General features: G+C 32.6%; 3 protein-coding genes and 1 non-coding gene across 7 annotated transcripts; 3 read left to right on the forward strand and 1 right to left on the reverse strand.

Moving 5' to 3' along the window:
- TRNAL-CAA lies at nt 813–896 on the forward strand. The gene has a single exon. It is a non-coding gene; the product is annotated as a tRNA-Leu (tRNA).
- On the reverse strand, nt 1113–4673 carry LOC104724529 (cation/H(+) antiporter 18). Of its 4 annotated transcripts, none has more exons than XM_010443023.2 (4): nt 4353–4673; nt 3773–3996; nt 2681–3682; nt 1113–2586 (listed from the first exon to the last, which is right to left on the reverse strand). In XM_010443023.2, exons 2-4 carry the CDS (start codon nt 3968–3970, stop codon nt 1375–1377), a joined length of 2412 nt encoding a protein of 803 aa, XP_010441325.1. In that variant the 5' UTR covers nt 3971–3996; nt 4353–4673; the 3' UTR covers nt 1113–1374. The 4 variants fall into 4 exon arrangements, with proteins under 4 accessions (XP_010441325.1, XP_010441326.1, XP_010441327.1 ...); XM_010443024.2 differs by having other exon boundaries at nt 3773–3999; XM_010443025.2 differs by lacking the exon at nt 4353–4673 and adding an exon at nt 4304–4332.
- On the forward strand, nt 12650–15307 carry LOC104724530 (uncharacterized protein At5g41620-like). Its single transcript, XM_010443026.2, has 3 exons — nt 12650–13133; nt 13565–13690; nt 13778–15307. Exons 1-3 carry the CDS (start codon nt 12777–12779, stop codon nt 15167–15169), a joined length of 1875 nt encoding a protein of 624 aa, XP_010441328.1. The 5' UTR covers nt 12650–12776; the 3' UTR covers nt 15170–15307.
- Nucleotides 15467–16906, forward strand: LOC104724531. Its single transcript, XM_010443028.2, has 3 exons — nt 15467–15688; nt 16202–16334; nt 16449–16906. Exons 1-3 carry the CDS (start codon nt 15525–15527, stop codon nt 16503–16505), a joined length of 354 nt encoding a protein of 117 aa, XP_010441330.1. The 5' UTR covers nt 15467–15524; the 3' UTR covers nt 16506–16906.

Below are 24392 nucleotides of genomic sequence, written 5' to 3' on the forward strand. Positions count from 1 at the left end.
TTTCACCCCATCATCCCTAACAAGTCTCTCCAGCCGGGTACACTAAAACCTCTTCCCCATCATAAGAATGTAATTTTGGTTAATAATATTTACTTTAAAGAAAGGCATTGTTGATTACCCTGAGGCTTGAGCTAATATGGATCTAACTTTATAAATTACATAAACACGCACACACACAAATGATCATAACTAACAACAAAAACAGTCAATAAAATTCTTTTCTTCAATTAAAAAAATGATTACTTGTATTTCTTTTTCTTTTTCAAAAACCTTTTTGTTTTGTTTTGTGTGTGTTTCGTTTGAATTATCATAGTAGGAGTTGTGAGAGAGTCTCTATACCCTTTATAGGAAAGTTAAGTTTATGTGTGACTTTTGGTTTTCATAATAGAATAAGACTTTTGCTTCTCCGATTTCCAATGCTACGAGTTGTTGGATGCAATTCAAATTTGGAATAACATGAGTTCATATCGAGTTTGAGTTAGTCTAATTAATGGTTTCTTGCTTCGAGAAAGAAAACAGAAAGTATATTGTATAGATAACTTACTCCTTCTATATAAAAATTTGATTTTATAGAGTTTTCACACAAATTTAAAAATATAGTTAGTGCTTATTAATAGATGCACTATTTATAGTTTATCTCTCACAAGTCATAATTATTAATTTATCAAATTTTAAAATTATCAATTAATCGTAGAACGTATGTGCAAAATATTATAATAACTCGATCATAACTAGATTAACAAGTGCAAGATCTTTTACCAGTAGGTATTATTATTCAACTAGATACGTTTATACTAGATATAACACCAATAGTCAGGATGGCCGAGTGGTCTAAGGCGCCAGACTCAAGTTCTGGTCCTCGTAAGAGGGCGTGGGTTCAAACCCCACTTCTGACAATTCATATTTTTGTCCACTCAAAATTTGATTTAGTTTAATTAATATATAAGAAATAGTACATTTTTGTTTTTTTGCATGTATATAATATATTTATTATTAATTTGATTTAGTTTAATTAATATATAAGAAATAATACATTTTTGTTCATATTTCATGTTTCAATATTTTATATCACTTTATAATTAATGATAAATATATTATATACATGCAAAAAAAACAAAATTCAACAGACGATTTCTTAATTCACGGTGAACCTAATAACAACAAATTTGTTCATCTTTTTTTTTTTTTCTTTGGTCAACTAACCATTTTTTATCAAAAGCAAAAACTTAAACCCAATCCAGTAATGAAACAGTGAGAAAAAAGTCCGGTCAGTTTACCAAACCGTAGTCGTTAACCAACTATTTCACTACCTATGGTAAACCATTCCCTGAACTGAACCGAACCGAATCGAACCGTTCGTTTTTAACCACTGATTCAGTCAGAGTCTTTATCAGTTGAAGCCACTAACTCCGTCGTAGCCAAATCCGGAGCTGTTCCGGTGCCGTTGTACTGCTGAATCACCAAAACCGAAGCTCTCGTCGATGATTCCGGCGAAATCAACAAACTTCCGACAGGTCCAAGCTCTGGGCACTCACTGTTCTCCCTAATCGCCAACGCAATCTCGCCACCTGGCACTCGACCAACCAGAAACAGATTGCTCCGCCGTACTTCCTCAATCGCCGATCTAACATCCACGGCGGCGTTTTCAACCCTTTTCTCCACAAACTTGATCGATTCATCCACCGACGACTTCTTCCTAATCTCAGACATAATCTCCTCATCCCATTTCAGATTATGCTCGTTGTCACCCACTTCCACATTAACAACCTCTCCGACTCTCTCCGGCGCTACCACAAATCGGAAAACAGTTAAAACGATACCGGGATGCTCCGCCATACGTAACCCATAAGCCAAGGCTTCACGGTCATCACGACCACCGAAGAAGAGAACAACAACAGAGTAAGAAACGTCTTGAGCTGAGACTTGACTTGAGCCACCGAGTCCACGGTCAACGAATATACCAACTGAGCAAGGAGCTTCAAGCAGAACTCTCCTGTTCACCCAACGGTAATCGCCACGTGTCGTCTGTAACGAACCGTCGAGCTGTTGATGCTTGTGAAACGGAAGAATCACAATGGCTGTTCTTTTTCTTGCAGCTGTTGTGCAGATGTCTTCGTGAATATCAGACATCGATGAGATTGCTGTCATTGGTCTGACATTGACTCTGCTCAGCTGTTGAAACGCTTGGAAAGCAACTACCACTTGGTCTGCGTCTGCATTGACTCCTCTTCTGTTCCAAAAGGGCATTCCGTTTTTGCGGACTTTGTGAACCATTAGGATAGCTGAAGATCTCTCTGATAGTTCCCTTAAGTGGAGAGCGTAAACGCAGAGTCCTTCGCCTTTCTCGATGCCTCTTGATGCTTCCAAGAGGTTTATTATTGAAGGAATGCTTCCGGCTCCGTGGAAACATGTGAGGATTCGAAGCTGTGTGTTTGTGTTCTCTCGTTCTACCGTCCTGTTTTTGTATTCTCCTTCTTTCTTGGCTCTTCTTGCTGGTTTGTAGACTGCCATTACGACTGGTGTGGTGATGAAGGTTGTGAAGAGAGCCATTAGAACCATTATGGCAAATGTCTGATCATTCAGAACCTGACGAAACATCAGCAGAGAGAATTATTTAAAGTTATAATCTTTGGACCTTTCCTGACGCATAATTGTTATAAGATTGGAAAATGGTTTGTACCTTTCGATCTTTTCCTATGTTGAGGACGATGAGTTCGACCAGTCCTTTAGTGTTCATGAGGAATCCTAATGTGATAGCTTCTCGCATTGGTATCTTGAAGGCGAGGGAAACACCGAGAGTCCCAACAATCTTACCGAAACAAGCTGTGAATGTAACTAAAACAAGAAGACCCCAAGACTGAGCTCCTTGAATTGTAGCCACATTAGTTTTTAGACCACTCGCTACAAAGTAAAGCGGTAAGAAGAGACCGGATACAAGATCCTCCACCTTCTCGACGAGTGCACCAGCAAAAGGTCCTTCCTTTGGGATCAAAACACCGACCACAAAAGCACCAAACATGGAATGAATACCAATGGCATCAGTAATGAATCCACAAACAAGAACCACAGCCAAAGTGGCGCAGATGTAGGTTTCTTCGATGGGTTCTCCCTCGTGGCACCTCCGGGCAATCCATTTAAAGATTGGCGGAATGATGAAAGCAGCACCAATCACAAAAGCGCATCCAGAAAGGAAAACCCAGAGAGATACAAGGGGAGATGTATTGGATCCCGAGAGAGCAATGGCAAGAGCAAGAAGAATCCAAGCTGCAACGTCGTTAACAGCAGCTGCTGACATTGCAAGCCGTCCTATTTCAGTGGTTAGAAGCTTTAGCTCAGCTAAGATACGAGCCAACACAGGGAACGCAGTGATGGAGAGTGCCACACCCATGAAAACTAGAAACGCAGTACTATCAACTCCTTTGGAGATTGTTGCTTTCAAAACGAATGAAGAACCAATGCCAAGAGCAAACGGAAGAGAGATTCCAGCCATGGCAATTCCCAAAGCCTTCTTCCCGGTGTGACGAAGAGCTTTGGTATCAATCTCTAGTCCGGCAAGGAACAGGAAGAAGAGAAGGCCAAGATTAGCCAGAGTTTCTAGAACAGTCAAGCTTTTCTTTGGGAACACAGCATCAAGAAAGACCTTTGAACGGCCAAGAAGAGACGGCCCAAGCATAATCCCACCCTGTCATAATCATCAACAACAGACCACTAAATCATTCACCAAAATCGATACAGATTAAAAAGAAATAACGACAAGAGAGGAAAAACATACAATGACTTCAGCGATAACACGAGGCTGCCTCAGAGGTCTTAAAAGGTAAGCAAGAAGACGAGTGAGAACAATAACAATGACGATCTGAAGAATCGCAAGAGGTAACGCAAAGTCTATTGGGTTATCCCCTTGGAAAACTCCATTAGAGGTTGCTTTCATAGGAGCAGGACAAGCTTTTGTAGAATTCGTAGTCGCCATTCTTCAACTTGTTTCTTCAAAAAACCCTACTAAAGACAAATAAAGCTTCGATCTTTATAAATTTTTAGATAAACTTGGAATCCAATTAAAAAAGAAACAGAACAAAAATCAAAATGGTATTATCCTAATAGAATTAGAAATAGCTAAAACAAAAGCATAACAGATTTTATTTTCAATTAAAGATTCTCGAAAAAAGATTAAATATTTTGATACATGCATATAGAGTTGCACCAAGACAGAAACAGAGAACGGGAAAATTAGATTCCCTAATTACACAGCATTCTCGAGGAAATTATCTCGAAATTAGCAGGTCAAAAGCCATGATTTATATACCTGTAAAAATCAAGGCATTGTGAAGAGATTAAACGAGAGAGTGACTTACCTGAAGAAATTAGCTGATCTCACTAGACGAAGCAAGTAGTCGGACTTAAAATAGTTATGCTTTGGAATGAGCCGACATGTGACCAGATCAACGAGAGGAGGAGGATGATTCGTGGAAATTGCGGAGGCGGAGAAGGCGACAAAAACAACACAAGGAAAAAAAGTGTACAGAGAGAAGTTGGATCGATATTGACTTGAAGATTACGACTTAAATAGAGAGAGAGAGAGAGAGAGAGAGAGAGAGAGCGATTGTGATATGTGAGCAGTGGTGTCTTCTTTAGTTACAAGTTACAACAAACAAACCATCTCTCTCTCCCAGTCGTCCATTTTTTTCAGGTCCCTCTCTCTCTTTTGGATACTTAATGCTTAGTCACCACTTTATAAGTTTATTATCTCATCATAACTTTATAATGATATACTATGTTGGTGCACCCAAAAAAATTCTTTATAATGGTGTTTGCAATTTTCATAAGAGAGTTCAATTTGGTTTTTTTTCTTTCTAGTGTTTTGTTTAACGAAACTAGCTGAAAAGGAGGCACCGAAAAGGAAAAGAGGTATCTGATAAAGTCAACTTTTGTTTCCCATTCCATCCAATATAATACTTTTTTTAATGGATTATACAGTATAAGAAACTTATTATACTGTATTTTCATATAAAATTATAAAACTAGATACTTTCAAATAAAATACAAAAAAAAAAAAAATAGAGTGATTGTAGTCTAGTAGCAAATTATAAATCTACAAAAATCGACATAGATACCATTACACCAAAGATTAAGTCATGTTCCCTATTAATATAAAGATTTGGCTAATTCACCAAATAGTTGTGACTCAATGCTAACAAAAGAAACAAGATACAAAAGAGAATTAGAATCTATAGAGTATACAATGTACATGTGATAATATTGGTCTATGTCAAAAGAAAAAAAATGTGATATTCTCTCATCTCTAGATGTAGAATCCGACTCGTTCCAATTCACAGATAAACTAAACTGGAATCAAAGTTTTTGTGGATAAAACACTAAATCAAATAAAAGAGTTAACATGAAGAAAAAAACAAAAAAACATAAGCTTTACTAATTCATTATTATGTGTTCCATCGTATGAGATGAGAATAAACCAATCAATCTATGGAATATCAGAAGTTTTAGTAATTCATTAGTAAGTATTTTGGTGAGGGGAAAAAAAGGTCCCTTGATATAGTGGTATCCCCTTCCATTACATAGCTTTTTCTTCTTCTTTTAGTGTGTAATTTATGACCATTAACTTGTGAATTAAATCAAAAATCAATGCTAAGCCTCGACCAATTACCTCTTTGATTATTGATCATTTCACACCTTCACAATCCAAGTATATGAATATTTTTTGGCGCAAGTGTATTTTGTTGTCTATTATATTGTTTTTTTTTGCTATTTCATTATAGATTGTTTTTTATATAAATATCCAATGAAAATAACTACATAGTAGAGTAGAAAGATTACCACGCTGACTTTTCTTCCAAATAATTAGAGGATAACATTTTTTACATGTTTAGTCTGTGACATAGTCTCCAATATAGACGTAGTCATACTAAGATTACAAGTTTACAACTTAAACAAATAGAGAGGGAGATAGAGAGAGATACAGCAGCCAGCAGAGTTTAAAATCGCTCAGTCGTCCATTTCTGCCGTCTCTCTTTGGGATTCTTAATGCTTACGAGTTATCTCATTACTTTTTGCATTTTTTTATAAGGAATTTGCTACTTGTTCCCAATTTTGTTATTGTTTTGTACTGTTTAATATAAGTAGCTGAAAAAAAAAAAGGAATCTGATAAAGTCAACTTTTGTTTGGCACTGATTTAATAATTTTTTTTGGCAAGATTTAATAATGTTTATGGATCCATTATAATATACTACTATAAAGTTTCTTTGTGATTAAGAAAACTACAAAAGAAATAGGATTAATTTGATAGTACAATTTAGTCTGATTAGAAATTTAAAATCTACACTATAATTTTAAAAATATTTAAGATATACCATATACAGTAATTGTTTCATTTTTTAAACTTTTTTTTACCAAAAATAGCTTACATAATTACCTGAACATACTGCAAACTATATATTACGAAAAGCACTTAAGCACATATTTTATTTAGCTTTTAATTTCTCTTTTTCTTTTCTAGTTTCCAACCTAATCTTGTGAAATGTTTTAGTTACATTTAGCATAAAAATGTCAGAAAACACTCCCTTATTAAACTCCAAGAATATATGCACGTACTCCTAAAAAGAATGTTACCCTGACCCAGTCCTCCCCACGACTATAGAAATTAAGGAGAACCGTTGCTGTTGCCTCTCTGTTGTTTCCCCCATAAGTCTCCTAAAAAGCCTGGATGACAACAATACACCTTTGTGTACTTCTTCATATATCTCAACATCTAAAAAATATCACCTCATAAAGTGTTCTCCAGACTCCAACCCAAACCAAAGAATTGAAGATTCCACATGCTGTTTGTGGCATCATTATTGTAAAATCACGTTTTGACGCACCCAATGCAATGCCCGCCCATAAACGTAATACCTAAATTTGGCTTCAACGGTGCGCTACGAGTTTTACTTATCATGCTACCGTCACATGTTCATAAATTATCTCGATCCCTCTTAATGTTCTTAAATATGTACGGTTGGCATTTATGTAATTAACTTATTATTAAGACAAAGAACTAACATATCCCACTTGAAGATATATATATTTTTCATATAGACTTTTGTCGCCTTCTTCCTCCTGTCATCTAAATTTGTTTCATATACTGTATAATGGAAAAGTACTAAAAATCAATGTATAAAAAGATCCTAGACACTTAGACAGTAAGTGTGTGAGTGTTTGAACACTTAAAATATATAATCAGAGCCACCTAATTTTAGATAGTTTAAACGTTTACAACACAAAACATATATTCTATTAATTTTTTTTATAAAAATATATATAACTTATAAATGGTAAATAAAAAATAGACAGAAATATATTTTTAATTTATATTTTGAATTTATAAATGTATAAAAATGCTTTTTAAAACACTGTTAACAATAATATAATATTTTACTGTGATATTAATAGTTTTTATTTTCTGAAGAAAACGATGAGAAAATTCAAATTATATGCATGCTGATGATAACCATAAGACGATTATTATTATTGTGTAATTATCAATTATGTGTAATTTTTTGGTTTATGTTAGCATGTTAATATGTTATATACTGTTTGGATTATGGCTTTGCTTCATATATCGTATCATCCATTACTTTTTTTTTTCTGAAATTTGCTTCATCATCCATTAGTTATTTTTGAAGCAAATTATATTCTTTTTTTCCCAGCCGAAAGAGGTCATCATTATTGTATTATTTAAACAGACCCTTTCATACCATACCAATGATGCAATGCAAAATCTATGAACAAGTGATGTTATCCCTAATATATATATATATATTTTTGTTAAAAGACTATTTTTTAATTACAATCCCTAATATATTTTTAAATAAAAGTATAACAACATGATAATTAATAATGATTGTGATGTGTATCATGGCTACGTTTGTTCTGGAGAATATGGTGCGACCGATGGGATCATGGATATTTGGGTGAATCTACACTCTACACACGCAATGTGAATTGAATCCTCGAATATTCTGGTTGTATATACCAAAGTCATAGTAAAATTTAAATTAAAATAATATGGAAAATTGAATAAAATATCTTTTATTTTTTTATTGAAAGAAAGACTTTGTATGAAGTATCTATCTTTTTTTATTATTATTGAAAGAAAGACTTTGTATGAAGTATCTATCTATGATCTAATAATCGTCGGACTTTTTCTCCAACTCTCCAGCTAATTAATAACATGGTATAAGATTACTTGTGTTACATTATGATTTTTGAAGTCTTTGATGGTAATGCAAAGTCTTGTAGTCTGTACCTACTGATTCATACATCTTAGTATCTTATTGGTCAAATCTTTCATGTCTTATTTTTGCATTATTCTTCTTCGGTTCTCCCTCTTATCTTATGCCCCACTTCTCTATATATTTTTAGGTTTCCTTGATTTTTTTTTTCAGACTACTACTTATCTCCTTTCATAGAGTTAAAACGTCGTTAGACTATATCAACCTTTGTTATTAAAATAATTTTCTCAATTTTTCGTCACTTAAGTAACTTTTGTGAAATTATGACATTTTCGTTTAACTAATCACTAATTAACTTTCCCCAAATTAACCAAAAAATATAAACGATTGAAGAACTCTCTTGTTTTTTATTGGTTTAGTTTTGGACTATATTTTCAGTATTACCGATTTCTCAATCCAGTATTTCCAATTACTAACAGATAAAACAGAGAAGAGTGAGAATGAAGGGTATTGGTCTATTGGTAGGTAATAGTACTTGTATGTGGCCACACTACGAAGTTTATTAACACGCTCTCTAAGCCCATTAAGTAGGTAATAAAAGAGTGCAAGTGAAGACTATACTAGGTTTTACCCCGTCTACTTAATAAAATAAAAGAGTGCAAGTGAAAACTATACTAGGTTTTACCCCGTACACTACATGTATATTATTTTGTTGATATAATATTGTAATGGTTTAGTGGTGCTTGTAGTCGATGGTGAATTGCATCTATATATATACTGTTAACGGTTGTAGATAGGTTTTGTAGAAACTAGGGCTGGGCAAAATAACCGTTAACCAAATAACCGATCAAACCGAACCGAAAAAAATCAAACCAAAACTGAACCGAAGTTCCTCAAATAACCGAATGGTTAGTAAAATCCTATATCTAAACTAACCGAAACCGAATCGAACCGAACCGACAATTAAATGGTTAACCAAAATATCCAAAAACCTAAAATATATCCAAAAAATATATTTAGTATTATACAAAACTATAAAATAAACTTAAAATATTTATTATTTCTACATTCAAAACAATTGAATACTTTAAATAATCAATATGTATAAATGATGTTATTTTGAATTTACAAAGTTACATACTATTTTTTAAAACCGGATCAACATTTTTCCTCTTTTTTATATTTTTGTAATGTATTTTTGGTTATATTCGGTTACTTTTGGTTATATTAAGTTTATTTGGTTAATTTCAATATAATTTAAGTTAATTATGGTTGGCTCTTCAACTAACCGAACCGAAATTTCTAAAATATCCAAATGGTTATTATCTTACTATACCCAAACTAACCGAAACAGAACACAACCGAACCGAAACCGAACGGTTAACCGAATGCCCAGGCCTAGTAGAAACTCTTGATTCACAAGTTGAGAATATAAATTTTATGATTTGGTTAGTTATGATTTAGGAATGAATGATATGGCATATTCTTATTTTGATTCTCAATTGATATTATTGGATTAATAATGTACATTTAAAGCTAATAAGAATTTACCAAATATGTAATTGTTTATTAAACGCAAATTAGATATTTCCTAAGATGTATTCATCTTGAATTAGTTGTTATATCATAGAGATGTGATTATAGAAGTTGTGTTATCAATTCTTTTTGTCAAACTCAGCCATAAAATTTCGGCATGTAAATTAGATATTTCCTAAGATACAATGGACATTAATTGACATTAATTGGATGTAAATAAGTATGTTATAGATTAAAAACCGGCCCAAAATATTCGGTAATCTTAAGGAAGATCCGGATAATCGAATCGGTTATAATTTTAGTTATAAATCTGACCCGAAGTTGGCAAAAAGCCAAAAAATGATGGCACCCTATTGTACTCCAAAAATGTATTTCGAGCTTTATGTGGATATACTTGTTTGGTTATAAATATCCTAAGACAATTTTAAAAATATATATCCGTTTATAAAAATTCAAATCACATCATATGCTGAAAAAAAATCTAAAATTTTATTAACTTTATGTATTAAATAGTAATTCAAATAATTAAATATAAGATTAAATAAAAGTGTAAGGAGAATTATATTTTAATCTAACATATTGATTTAAATTAGGTAGATAGTTTTTAAGAAATTAATATTATCAAATAAGGAAACGATTGTGTTTGGTTGTAATAAATTGTAGAGAATTTAGTTGAGACTTGTTTGGATACAAAGATAAGAGAGGATGACACAAAAATGTACTCCAAAAATGTTAAGATAGATACATATCTTTTGCTTCGTAGGTGAAGTTTTATGAACCAAAAAAAAAAGGAAGAAGCTAAGGCATTAGCAATCAATCTAGACAAATGTTAGAAACAAACTCATATAAGTATATAGTTTTCTGTATATATCGATGAAATAACTTAAATAAAGATTGAAGTTTGCTTGGTGATATATGATCTGACTTGTTCTCCTTTTCAACACCCACTTTGAAAATGAGTCACCTGCAATTTTTTAAAAAATAAGACATATTTAATACGACATATAGAAGAACTTCATATAACACAATATCATCTGAGTAGATGTATAAGAAAGCGAACCATTGGAGATGTCATAATTAATTTGTTTGCTTGTGCTTTGGAATAAGGGTGTCGAGCTTGGTGATTTTAGGTGAGGTGAATGAAAGCCATAGTTTAGTTGCTTTCGCTTAAGAGAAGAGTGGAAGAGTTTGGTGCTTGAAGGTGAAGTGAAGGAAGAGTATTTATAGTGTATAGTTAAGATTGTAGGGTTTTTCATTTAGGATTCGCAAAAATCGTGATGAGCAAGTTTAGAAGATTTTGATTTGATTTCAAAATGAAAATTTCGGGAAACTATATTCGGAATATGCTTCTAATATCCTATGTTTTAATGAGTGTACTTTTATGTTTTGTGAGAAGATCTTATAATTGGAAAATGAAATCATCTTACCTTATTTATCAGAATCTATTAATTGTATCTTCTATCATTTCAAAACAGTTTTGTTATTCACACCATCGTAGATATTATCTTCTTCCTTTATTTGTAGAATTTCATGTTTACCTTATTTTTCTTTTATAATTAAAAAAGATCTGATTAGTGCAATCGGATTTTGATTTGAGAATTAAAACCAACCCGACATTTAGGATTACACAAATAACCTTAATAAGCTTTGATTAATTGTCTAAACCTAAGGGTATTTTGTGGAAATCCGGATAACATATAGAGGATGACACAAAAATGTACTTCAAAAAGGTTAAGATAGATATTCATTATATATTAAAATAACTCAAATGTAAAATAATCAATATCTGAATATACTTGTTTGGTTACAAAAATCCTAAAACAATTTTTAAAATATATATCCGTTTATAAAAATTCAAATCACATCATATGCTGGAAAAAAATCTAAAATTTTATTAACTTTATGTATTAAATAATAATTTAAATAATTAAATATAAGATTAAATAAAAGTGAAAGGAGAATTATAATTTAATCTAACATATTGCTTTAAATTAGGTAGATAGATTTTAGGAAATTAATATTATCAAATAAGAAAATCATTGTGTTTGGTTGTAATGATTATAGAGAATTTAGTTGTGACTTGTTTGAATACAAAGATAAGAGAGGATGATACAAAAATGTACTCAAAAAATGTTAAAGATAGATTTTGAAACTTGCATGTTCACTTGGAAAAAACTCCTTCGCATTGAAGGGTGGTGGAACATATTTAGCTGTTGGAATAAAAGTGGTTGGAACTTATGCTGTTAAATGAGAACTTGAGCATAAACTGTATGAGTATGTTAGAGCTAACCAAACTGATCAGACAAAAACGTTTAGTTTCAGTCTCTGTTAATGGGCAAAACTATTTATTTCGCAAGTGTGACGTGGTCCTCGTGGAACAATTTGCTTTGTTCACTTCATAGATCAACCACAAAATATTTGAGTGAAAAAAATTCTTACGTTAGAAACGTGTGCCTCTTTGCCTTTTGCTTAGTTAAATGATCGAACTTCTGGGATAGCTAGTGTCTTTGACACAGCCACACCCACACACACACACAAAGGAAGCAACACACATCTTGGAACTTGAATGGAGGAAGCCAATTCTCACTTCTCGGATATACAAAGAACGAGGAAAATGCCAACACACAAAGCCAAAGAAAAGTACCAAGTTACGGTACTGTCGATATATTACAGCATCCCCGAGAATAGAGAAAGGTGAATGTTCTCTCTTTAAAAAATAATTAATTTCAAGCTGGTAAAGTGCAATTAATAGTGTGATAGTGATGTTTTACTCAAAGAAACTGATTGTAGCCATTTGAAGATATATAGAGAGAAATCCTTTTAAATAGGAACCAAAAGAAAACAAAATAATCCTGAAACCCCACATCAAAAAAAAAAGTATCCAACGTTCAAAAATTTACAGGTGAAACAAAATTCAAAAGACAACTTTGAGAAATTTATGGGAACCTTTTGATTGAAATTAAAGAGAAAAAGGTGGAAAAAGGTGGAAACTTTATTATTACTTAGTCTTTTTGATGGAAAGTAAAGTGAGAGGAGGAGGAGAAGAAGTAGAAGAGAGACAGAAAGTGGAAAGATTGGTGGAAAAGTTAAAGAATCATAATCATCGAATTAATCCATCTTCATCAACTCCAGTGCACGTTAGCTTCGTCCCTAACTCAACCCTTGCTGTTTCCTCCTCTAGAAAGCTCGCTGCTGCTTTCTGGGAGTTTCATCACTACCACTCCTCTGCTTCTTCTGATATAATGCACCGCGGCGCTAATGGTTTCGCCGGAGCTAGTAATAACCGTCGACAACGTCACGGCAAGGCGGTGGTTAAGGAGAATGGTCTTGACCTCTCTCAATATCTTCGAGATCCTTCTCCTGATCATCAGGTTTCTCTTTCTCTCTCTAGGATTTAACCCTTTTTCTCTAGGTTGGTTTTTTTTGGTTGATTCGTTTGAATTAGTTGGTTTAGGATTATGGGTAGTGTTAAAGTTTGGATTTTGAAACTTGGGTCGTGATGATTTGTGTGAATTTTGATGATTTTTTTTGTGTGTTCTGGTTTAGTCAAGATTTACTCTGTTCTTACTGCAGCAAGTGATTAGTATTTGGATTCACTGTGAAAAAGGTTACATCTTTTGTTATAAGTCTCACAAGGTTTCAAATTCGAAGGCGTGACGAGAGTGATTCTGTTTTACTTGAATCTTAAGACAATTTGATTGATGCTGGTGTTTTAGTTAGAGGTTATGGTTCTTTATCTGATCTAATTTAGTTTTAGAGTTCTTTCAATATCTGATATGGTCCTTCTACATTATTATCTCAGCCAGATAGTGCTGGAAGTCTAAGGAGGCAGATTGGTCAAATGTTGATAAAGCATCATCAATCTATCGACCGTAACAATCATGCTCTTCAGCCTGTATCTCCTGCTAGTTACGGAAGCTCTCTTGAGGTTTAAACCATTGTTTTTCAACTTAAGGAATCCATCAGATGCATCATTGGAGATTTGTATTCAAACATATGGATTACGGTTTTGCAGGTTACGACATACAACAAAGCGGTAACTCCAAGTAGTTCATTGGAGTTCAGAGGAAGACTGTCTAGAGAACCTCACTACAATCTCAAGACATCAACTGAACTTCTTAAAGTATTGAACCGTATTTGGAGCCTCGAGGAGCAGCATGTCTCAAATATTTCCTTGATAAAAGCTTTGAAAACCGAGCTGGCTCATTCACGTCTTCGAATCAAGGAGCTTCTAAGGTACCAGCAAGCGGATAGACACGAGCTAGACGGTGTGGTGAAGCAACTAGCTGAAGAAAAAATGTCGAGGAAGAATAAGGAAGTTGAGCGGATAAGCTCTGCGGTTCAGTCTATGAGGAAAGAGTTAGAAGATGAGAGGAAACTTAGGAAACGTTCTGAGAGTTTGCATAGGAAACTGGCACGTGAGCTCTCGGAAGTGAAGTCTTCGTTGTCTAACTGTGTCAAGGAGCTAGAGAGAGGGGCTAAATCAAATAAGATGATGGAGCTACTCTGCGATGAGTTCGCCAAAGGGATCAAGAGTTACGAAGAGGAGATTCACGGTTTAAAGAAGAAGAGTCTTGATAAAGATTGGGCGGGTCGAGCTGGAGGAGATCAACTGGTTCTTCATATTGCTGAATCTTGGCTTGACGAAAGGACGCAGATGAGATTAGAAGGTGGAGATACATTGAATGGTAACAACAGATCAGTGCTTGATAAGCTTGAGGTTGAGATCGAGACGTTTCTTCAGGAGAAGCGGAATGAAGTACCGAGAAACCGCCGGAACTCACTTGAATCTGTCCCGTTCAACACCTTGAGTGCACCACCACGGGATGTAGACTGTGAAGAAGACTCAGCAGGAAGCGATTCGAATTGCTTTGAGCTCAAGAAACCTGTTCTGTCCCACGGAGACGAAACTGTGAAACCTAACCAACTTAACAAAGACGGTTCGATTGATGAAAAGCCGAAAGGCAAAACCGGAAGCCCTTCGAGTTTCCAAGTTAACTTCGAGGATCAAATGGCGTGGGCAATATCGAGTAACGGAAAGAAGAAAACCTCCCGAGCTATTGAAGACGAAGAAGAAGATGTGAAGCCTGAGAACAGCAATAACGTTAAGAAACCAGAAGATGAGATTGATCAGTGTGCTACTACGAACAAGAACGATGTAATGGGGGAAATGATTCGAACACACAGAAGGTTATTGTCTGAAACTCGTGAAATCGATGAAGCGTCTTGCAATTTCCCATCTTCTCGAAGACAAGCTAGTCCTATTCGACAATGGATTTCAAGAACCGTCGCACCTGATCTTCTTGGCTCGTCGGATAATGCGGCAGCTCATGGAGTAAAGTATAGTACTTTGAAAACTAAGCTAGCAAAGAGTTCAAAGTCGCGTCTTCGGCTATTCAAAGGCTAACCCATAAAGAGTGGTTCGGTTGAAAACGCACAAAAACGAGAGTTTCTTGTTGGATACATACTTGACTTTCGTATTCATTTTCTAATGTAAATCGAACGCATCTACAGATTTGTATATCGATTGCAAATTTTTGGATGATTAGATTTTGAGTTAACATAGATTGTGAGTAAGTAAGCTAAGTGAACTCTGTTTTTTTTTCTGTTGGTCTAGTGCAGAGCGCGACACCAAAACGGCAGCGTTTAAAACTGAGGCTCAGAGAGGCCCAATAATGTGTATTGGGCCTAGTGGGTAACTGTTTTGAAGGTGTTTTATTTCACATTCTCTCTTTCGTCGTCTTTTGTTAGAGAGGAGGGAGATGGCGACGGCGTCGTTAAGGTGGATCCTGCAGCTTCACAGAGACGTACCAAAAGCTGCTCGATTCTACGCGCAAGGTCTCGACTTCTCCGTCAATGTCGTCACCTTACGCTGGGCTGAGCTCGATTCTGGTCCTCTCAAGCTAGCCCTTATGCAATCTCCTAGGTTTTTATTTCTTTTTTGTTACATTATCGTTAATGCACACAAACTGTTTGATCATTTGCCTCAGTGATAACTTTTCTGAGTTTATTCGTCTAAAAGTTTATTTTCCTTCTTAAAATGTTTCATCTGATGAAGCTGCAACCTTTTGTTATGTTTCTTCAAGTCAATTCACTATAGTTTGATTGCAAATATAAATAATTTTTGTTGTAAGAGAAAACTCATTTGTTATTGGTTTGATGAAGAACAAGTTTGATGCTTTTGAATTGTTGATCTCTGTTACTTTCATAAAGCTCTAGTTTTCATCATCCCCGTTGGTCTTTTCACCTTTGTATTCCGAGAATATATGATTGAATATTGAAAATGGTACTCTGTTTTAAGCGGATAAGAGCTTTCCTTCTCCATCTATATACTTAACACTCTTCATCTCTTATGGGTTTGACTCTTTGTGATATATCTGTTGTTTGTTCTGCTCCTTAGAGTCTTGTGGTTCTCAAAGACTTTTCTTTTTTTACGCAGTGATCATATTGCGGAGAAGGGATACTCATCGCTTCTGTCATTCACGGTTACGGACATCAATACAACAGTGAACAAACTTATGGCCTTAGGAGCAGAATTAGATGGCACTATCAAGTATGAGATTCATGGAAAGGTAACAAGTTTAGTTTCTTCTGAAGATGTTCAAGTTTCATCTGTGACTCGATCGCTTTCTTAAATGGAACATGGTGAAGTATCTTTGCGGTTGTTTTTTTTTTTGATCAACTAGGTTGCGGCCATGAGATGCCCCGATGGTTACATGTTAGGCCTTTATGAGGCTGCGTAGGCATATAATCGGATTTGAAGCCTGAAAGGAAGCCACTATTAGAGAAGTTGAAAAAGGTGAAACTTTGAGGCCCAAGAGACCAACCGCATGTCCCGCACTTAGTTTATAGGACGCGACTAGGAAGTTTATTGAGTAAAAGATTGTACCATAAACTTGGGGATCCTAAACACATCTTAGGGAAATTATGATTCTGATAAGGCTTAAATGACGATACCAAAGGACCAGATAGATAAATAGGTAACTTTTACATGCTACTCAACTTTTTCGTTGTGGAGGAGATAAGTTTATATTGGTTCATGTTTAACTTGCTCTTCATATTGTTTCTTTAGGAAACTTTTCTTCTCAAGTCAATGTTCCCTTCATTGTATATAATAATATCCTGAAAGTGACGGATTCATTTCTTCTACACAATGCTTTGAAATTGACAAGATCCATTGAAGTGGACTTAATGGGAGTTTTTATTTAGTGCTTTTGTAGTTGTTGAAGGGTTGACAAATGTTGTTAGGTCAGCATTTTACAAAACTGCCCTCGAGGTTTGGAGCATTGCTACTTTAGCCCATGCCGCCCGCCATGGTTTTCTTTTCTGATTTAAATTTGTATGAAGTGGGTTGATTATTTCAAAGATCTTCTCTAGATTTATGATAAGTTTGGGGGACCATTATGTTTGTAGTTGGTTACAAACAAATAGAACAAAAATTACGCACCGAATCCTAAATGTTGGACATTACCAATGCACTTTCATCTTGAGTTTTAATTTACTTATTTAGATATTTTTGTAATTTTAACATTTTTTACCCTTCACAACGTGCAATGCAAGAATCGAATCACCCTTGTCAAATATGACAAAATACTAGGTGATCAAATCGTGTACTTTTGGTAATACATCTTAACACCTTCTAAGGTATCTAGAGTCTAGTAGTAAGAGAGTCATTACGTGGCCTAGACTCTGATCAAAGTGACAAGTACTAGAGACTGCATCCATTAGTAGTCTGCATCCACTGATATGACTGGTTTTCGATCGAGAGTATATTTTATACATGTATTTGCTCTCATGGAATGTGTTTCTAGACAGTCAATTGTATTACTTAACGACTTCTATGGATAAGTTATACAAAATCATCACAAATAAATGGTACTAGCTAGCTAGCTAGAAGATTCATATAAGATAAGTTATACAAATCCTAAATTATATTTTAACAGTCACAACTATTCAACGTTCAAACCAGTTTTAAGAATAGCAAGTTCTGACCAAAAGTATGGAGTTACTAATTCACAATAAAAAAAAATACTTCATATAGTTCCTCTACTGTATAAAGTTAAGGGGCACACATGGTTTGTGAATACTTATGTTTTGGAGAATAGAAACTTAGTGACAATTATCTTAGAATAATTAAAGACGAAAAAATACTCAAAAAGATCTGTCAACTGTACCCAACTAAGCAATTATAATAATTGCACATTCTCAGGTGTTGCTTTTCATCACACTTTATATATTGTCGTTTGTAAGAGAGATTGTGTGATGTCACACACACCATCTCTCACATACACATACACAGAGACATATAAATGTTAATTGTGTATTGCATATAAAATATGTGTATAAACCTCCTATAATATAATGAGACCTGCATTCTTAATTCTCCTTCATCACCATATTGTCTCTTTTTAGTGTGCCAATGGGATTAAAGTCAAATGCCATAATCCACCAAAAATATTCTCTGTCTCATCATGTTTGTGAAATGGTGTATTCTTCTAATCCCTAAATTTGTAAGTATAAAACTATCTACAAAGCACATTTATTTTAATAATTTAGGGGTGTGTTTGGATCTAATTACGATGCTCTACATACTCTTACTATATAGTACTATATAAGATAGAGTTTTTGAGTCGTGGAATTCAATCTATTAGCTACTCTGAAAAAGTATATTCCTATAATAAAACAATAGAAGGTACGTAGTAGCAAAACCTAAAAACATATTTCTGTATATATATTAAAGATGACTTACGAATCGTATGCGTATTTTTACTTGTTTTTTCCTTAACCGTTTTTGTTAAGATTGGATTCAGGTTTTTAGCAGTCATTAATTATAGTTTAAAAAGATGTTAAGACGCTTCAGGCCTTCAGCTGACATATTGTAGAATAGCTGTCAAATTTAGACATTTCACACACAATATCTAAGCATAGGTTGGAAATTCCATCATAACTAATCTAACACATGCGCTAGCTTCTTCAATCAAACCAAACCATTTAGTAATTAAGTTTCATACTCTATACATATCTACAGTATGTATACATGTCTGTCAAGGTCACTTCTCATAGGACTATGCCACATGTCAAAACCCATAAATCCACACATGTAGAAAGAACAATGAGTAAAACAATAAAGAAAAAAAACATATACACCACAATATTATAAAGTGGATTGGAAAAAGATTGTCACCTATATTTGGCATACAATTGTATGCTTTAAAATAGCATAATTTTGATACTTATTAATTAATATTAAAAATTGGTATCTTATTCTTAACTATGACTACACATACATATAAATTATTTTAACTTCAATTAGTTAAAATTCTTTTTTTTTTCTTCTTTCTATTGGGTGGAGATGTGTGGCATCATTACTAGAATCTCAAACATATATTTAGTCATGCTCCATGGATTATTATAAACCTAGATAAAAATGATAGTTTTTGATTATGTGAAGATTACGCTCAGTAACCCCCGATTTGAAGAATGATTCTTTTTCACAAAAAAATTTCAAATTTCAAGTTGTAAATTAGTACAATGGAAAATATATATGTGAACGAAATGTAGATCAATGCATGATGATGATGTTGACACTCGTCAAACTTCGATCTTAATACGATTTTGCCCTCTAGAGGATACCCTATCATGAGGGTAGTTTAGTCATTAAAGGGTTTTTATTTCCAACCATGAAGAAGACATATCTAGGAACTTGTTGCAGTGAAAAGAGATCAAGACCCGAGGTGATGTTGTCGTTGAACACTGAGATCTCTTTCTCTCTCTCTCCATGTCGTCTGAATTGATACTTTACAGCCCATCTTAGGGTTTTATTGTCAAAACCCTAATTATTCAAACACATGTAAAGCGATTGTTTTTGAACATTTCATAAATCAACTTTTTAAATTGGTTTTCTTATATTCTGATTGTATGGATCGAAAGCTAGAGATCAATTTCTGAACTTGCAGTTGCGTTTAGTAATATTGTAACAACTAGTTACAAGTAAGTCACCTTTCATTGAGCGAAAGCTGTTTACATAATACCTTACATGAAATGCAAAGAAGAAGAAAAAATACATTTGGTGATGAATTAGTAAAACCTTATCTACAAATATTGTTATTGCTTTTTGTAGTTAAACTTTATTTCATTAGATGCCAACTCATTTCAAAGAGAAAGGTACTATAATCTTCATAGATTGGACTCGAAAATGTTCATGGAGGTCCACAGCTGCATCCTGCAAAACAACACCAGAAGCACTCATATAAGTCGAGTGTCAGGTACTTACTTATATATCATATCAACGTTAAACTTGATCATTAGTTACACACAAAAAATCAATGCTTGTATACATCTAGATGAAATGTGGTACTACATATAGAAAAGTAAAAATAGGGAGCTCCCTTCAGTCCAAGCATAGAGAAGTGAAGACTCAATTTGTCTCTCGCATCATTAATTCATTTACCATATGCGGGCATATTCATTCATATGGTATTTGGATGAATGAGTCGAGAGTCAATTAAATCTCACATATTACTCCATGAGTGGACCGAAGAAAGCTCTCTTCCTCCACCAATTCAACATTTATAAACATGATAACAACTCTATTACTAGATGCATATATACAAAGCACATCAGGAATATGAATACACTATATTATATAGCATATATAACAACACAAAATACAGTTAGTTAGATAGCCCATGTTTGGACTCATGATGCAACGCTGTTCCACTATGTGTGTGCTAGAATAAACTCTAATCTTCAAGATAACCCTAGATGGCCATAGATTTCTTTGAGGCACCATATGAATTAATATAAGAAAGAGTTTATGTGAAAAAGTGAGAAGAAGAGAGGGAAGAGAAGGAAGAGAAGAGAGATGATGAGAGAATAAGAGATGTCTAAAGAAAATGAAGGAGTATTGGCTTTTTATAGCAAAAACAAAGGTGTACCATAAACCGGCAAAACCCACAATGTTATATGCATTTTTTGTTGTTGTTGCACTAACAATTCGAATATATATATATATATATATGTTTACTAATAAGTGGGTGGTTATTATTTTCACCACGTTTTTGTTTGATTCTTAGTTTTTTTTTTTCATTTATAAAGATGTCAATTTTCTTTAGTACTATTACTTAATTTATGAAATCTTTACGATATTAATTGCTTAGTGTAACTAGAAGAGTTCTAAAAAAACAAGAAAACAAAAAGACCCAAAAATTTGATAATCAAGATAGATCATATATATTAGAAAGCCTCATAACCATCAAGATATATATTTTTACTATCAAATTTAAGATCCCAATTGTCAGAAATTCATTTGGTATATTGGTAAAATATGTACTTCAGAACTGTTTTCTGATCGGTTAGGAAAAAATGTAAATCATGTCTAATATTTCACAAACCGGTGCTTAAATTTCATTTACCAATATAAAAAGTCTTTTTTCTTTTTCTTGCTATATATATATATATATATATAGGTCCCAAAATTTGAGGCAAGTCTTGGTGTTAAAAAAACTTGTACCAACCGTAACACATCAAACAAACATGACTACTCCTTCAATATGCTGAATTTTTAAAAAAAAAAATTTCTTCTTTTATGTAATCAATTAAAATTTAGAAATTTGCTTTATGTTTCATTATAATTGTCTGCTTTACACTCGAGCGGCCGGACCTTGTTCCCGGGAAACTTGCTTTTTCTTAGAAAAAAAAAAGTACATAAGAATATTGTTTAACAAAAAAAAANAAAAAAGGATCTTAATTTAGTCTACAAAGAACACGTGGATATTCTGCCTGTTGCTTCTACGGTTGAGAAGACAAACAAAAAATCCATTATAAGGACAAATATTCTTAATCTATATAATAAATAGGTAATACAAGTAATTTATAACTTTTTAAAGAGTAATTTTTTGTTCAGTCCAAAGGATTAATTATTGAATGCTTATTTGTGAGATCTTGTACAATAAATCATTAAGAATTTTGTTTGTGAAATACACATGCCTCTACTTACTTGAAAAGATAATTGAAGTTGATAAGAAATATTTTAATTTAGTATCTTATTATAGTATACATAATATTGTCAAGTTTATAGAAGGTTATGCATTTAAATTAATAAATTATATTTTATAATATTCATAGTTTGAAGTAAATATAAAACCATATATAGTAACTTAAAAATCTTATAAAAGATTTAAATTTGTACTTGTATTGCTTCTTATGAAGTTCAAAGATTCAAGATATGCACCTACAAAATCTTGGTCACACATAGCCTTTCTTTCATAGCCTTTTCTCTATTATTAGGCTTATGTTATGTGTAATATATGTACACATAAATTAAAGCAATAAAAATATATATCTACCGATGCATATAATATGACTATATATGTTATATGCTTATGTAAAGAGAGAATATGATGACATAAAGTATTATTATGTAAATGACCAACTTGGGAAGATGCATCTTTATCTTAATTAATTATAGTAATATTTTAGCATATAAACTTGTACTTTGATGTTCCAAATTGAGCAGTCGTTTGTCTAGAACATGCAGCTTCCTAAACAATAAGGTTAGTTAAATTTTCTGCATCTGTCAATGTTCGAGTTGAGCTAAGTATAATTTTCACAGTGTATCATATTTTCAAAATCTTTAGACTTTAGTTGTTAAACAAACGTATCACAGATTCACACACATGAATCGATCAACTAAATTAACAAATGTACACCGTAACATCAGATTTTGTTTGTTCTTTCTAACATGTTAACACTGGAAAAAAATCATTTCGCGATAGATACTTATTGCTTTTTGTGATATAAAACATTAGAGGGAAAGAAAAAAAATCACAAAATTGTTTTCATAAGAAAAATCATAAAAGGAAAACCAATAACATTATACGATCGATGGTGTTTTCAGAAAATAATATCATAAAACCATAACATACACCACATAAATAATTAAAGAAAAATATTTTCACATATTAATAATTTTCCTGATCGATTAGCTTTATGAAAAGAAGTAATACGAATCTATATTATATAGGTTAAAATGACATCTTATGTACATTGAACTTCAACAAGTACAAAAACATTGAATCGTGTCCCGTAAAGTGTAAGTTTTATGGAAGTGGTAACATGGTTATCATCATCTAATGTCTCTCCCTCCAACTAATTAAAGAATTTAACTAATAGTTAGATATACTATAAAATAATCGTAAGAGAGTCGATATATATATTCATATTAAAAGTGGAAAAATGAATCTCATAATAACTAGGGGACATTAATAAATAAAACGGAAGTACACGGCATTTTTTAGTAGACTATATAATAAATATATTTATGATTTTTTTGTCATAAATTTATGACATAGGTGTATCTTAATATACGGGTTAGCCTGATTTTTGGTAAGTAAGTATAGTATGAATTTAGTTAATTACAGTAACATATAAATCAATTATAGGTAACATTTAAAAGATAATGAAATCTCTCAACCTAACTAAAACAAAAATATGTGATTCTTCTTTCACATTTATTTTATTTTATATTTAAATTATTTTAATTTTTTATCTAATATATTTAGTTAATAAAATTTATAATTTTTTTTGCATATGATGTAATTTAAATTTTTTAAAACAGACATATATTGCTCAACTGATGAATGAAAAAATATATTAAAAAATGCCCTAAATCACCTAAGAAAACTAGGCAAAGATTCAAAGTCATATTAATAAAAAAGAGACCAAAATGATTCTGAAAACGAATGAGCAGAAACCTTGATTTATCAAGCATTAAAATTAAAAATTTTATGTATTTTATTATGGTTCGTTATTTTAAAGAATTTCAACTTTTAATAACTTTAAAAATTCAACTAGATTAGGACGGGTTATATGGCTAGACATGTTTGAGTAGATATTAATAGAAACTTAAAATGTCATTAATTCGGTGCTACATGGATAAAATATCATCTCATTATTTTGTTAACAATATGAATATTAGATTAATAGACGTATCTAATTAAATTGATTAATTAATACTGTAACAAAATAATTAATATGCGGTATAGTGTAGGTTAAGTCATATAATTAACAATCAAAATATAATGTATAATTTTAAAAACTAAACAAATCAAATAAAATTAACAAACAAAAATTAATATTTTTATCAAATAACTTAAACTGCAGTGTACCGCGGGTCAAAATTTAGATCTACTAGAATAGATCTTATAAAATAGATGTTATTTTCATAAATTATATTCAACATATGATTTCATGGCATAGTATTTGAGCAAAAAAAAAATTAAAAACAAATAAAACAATCACATATATAATAATTTAAATAAAAATTACAAAATAAATAAAATAAATGTTAACCGTGCTCTAACACGAGTCCAATTCTAGTATTTATCTATAGAATTATGATACAATTTGGTTCGTTCCTGCAGCTAAATCAACCATATCCCACCACACATATCCATCTAGAACCTTTATTTGAAAACAGAATAGATTCAAAACTATAAACACTATGAATTTTTTTGAGACTGGAAGAGTTATATCATAAATGATTGGATATCCGATAATATCACATCAATAGAATAAATTCCATTAAGCATAATTAAAGTTTTCTTTAATTATATTTGCTATTATTAACC

Source organism: Camelina sativa, chromosome 11 (assembly GCF_000633955.1).
Source record: "Camelina sativa cultivar DH55 chromosome 11, Cs, whole genome shotgun sequence".
NCBI lineage: Eukaryota > Viridiplantae > Streptophyta > Magnoliopsida > Brassicales > Brassicaceae > Camelina > Camelina sativa.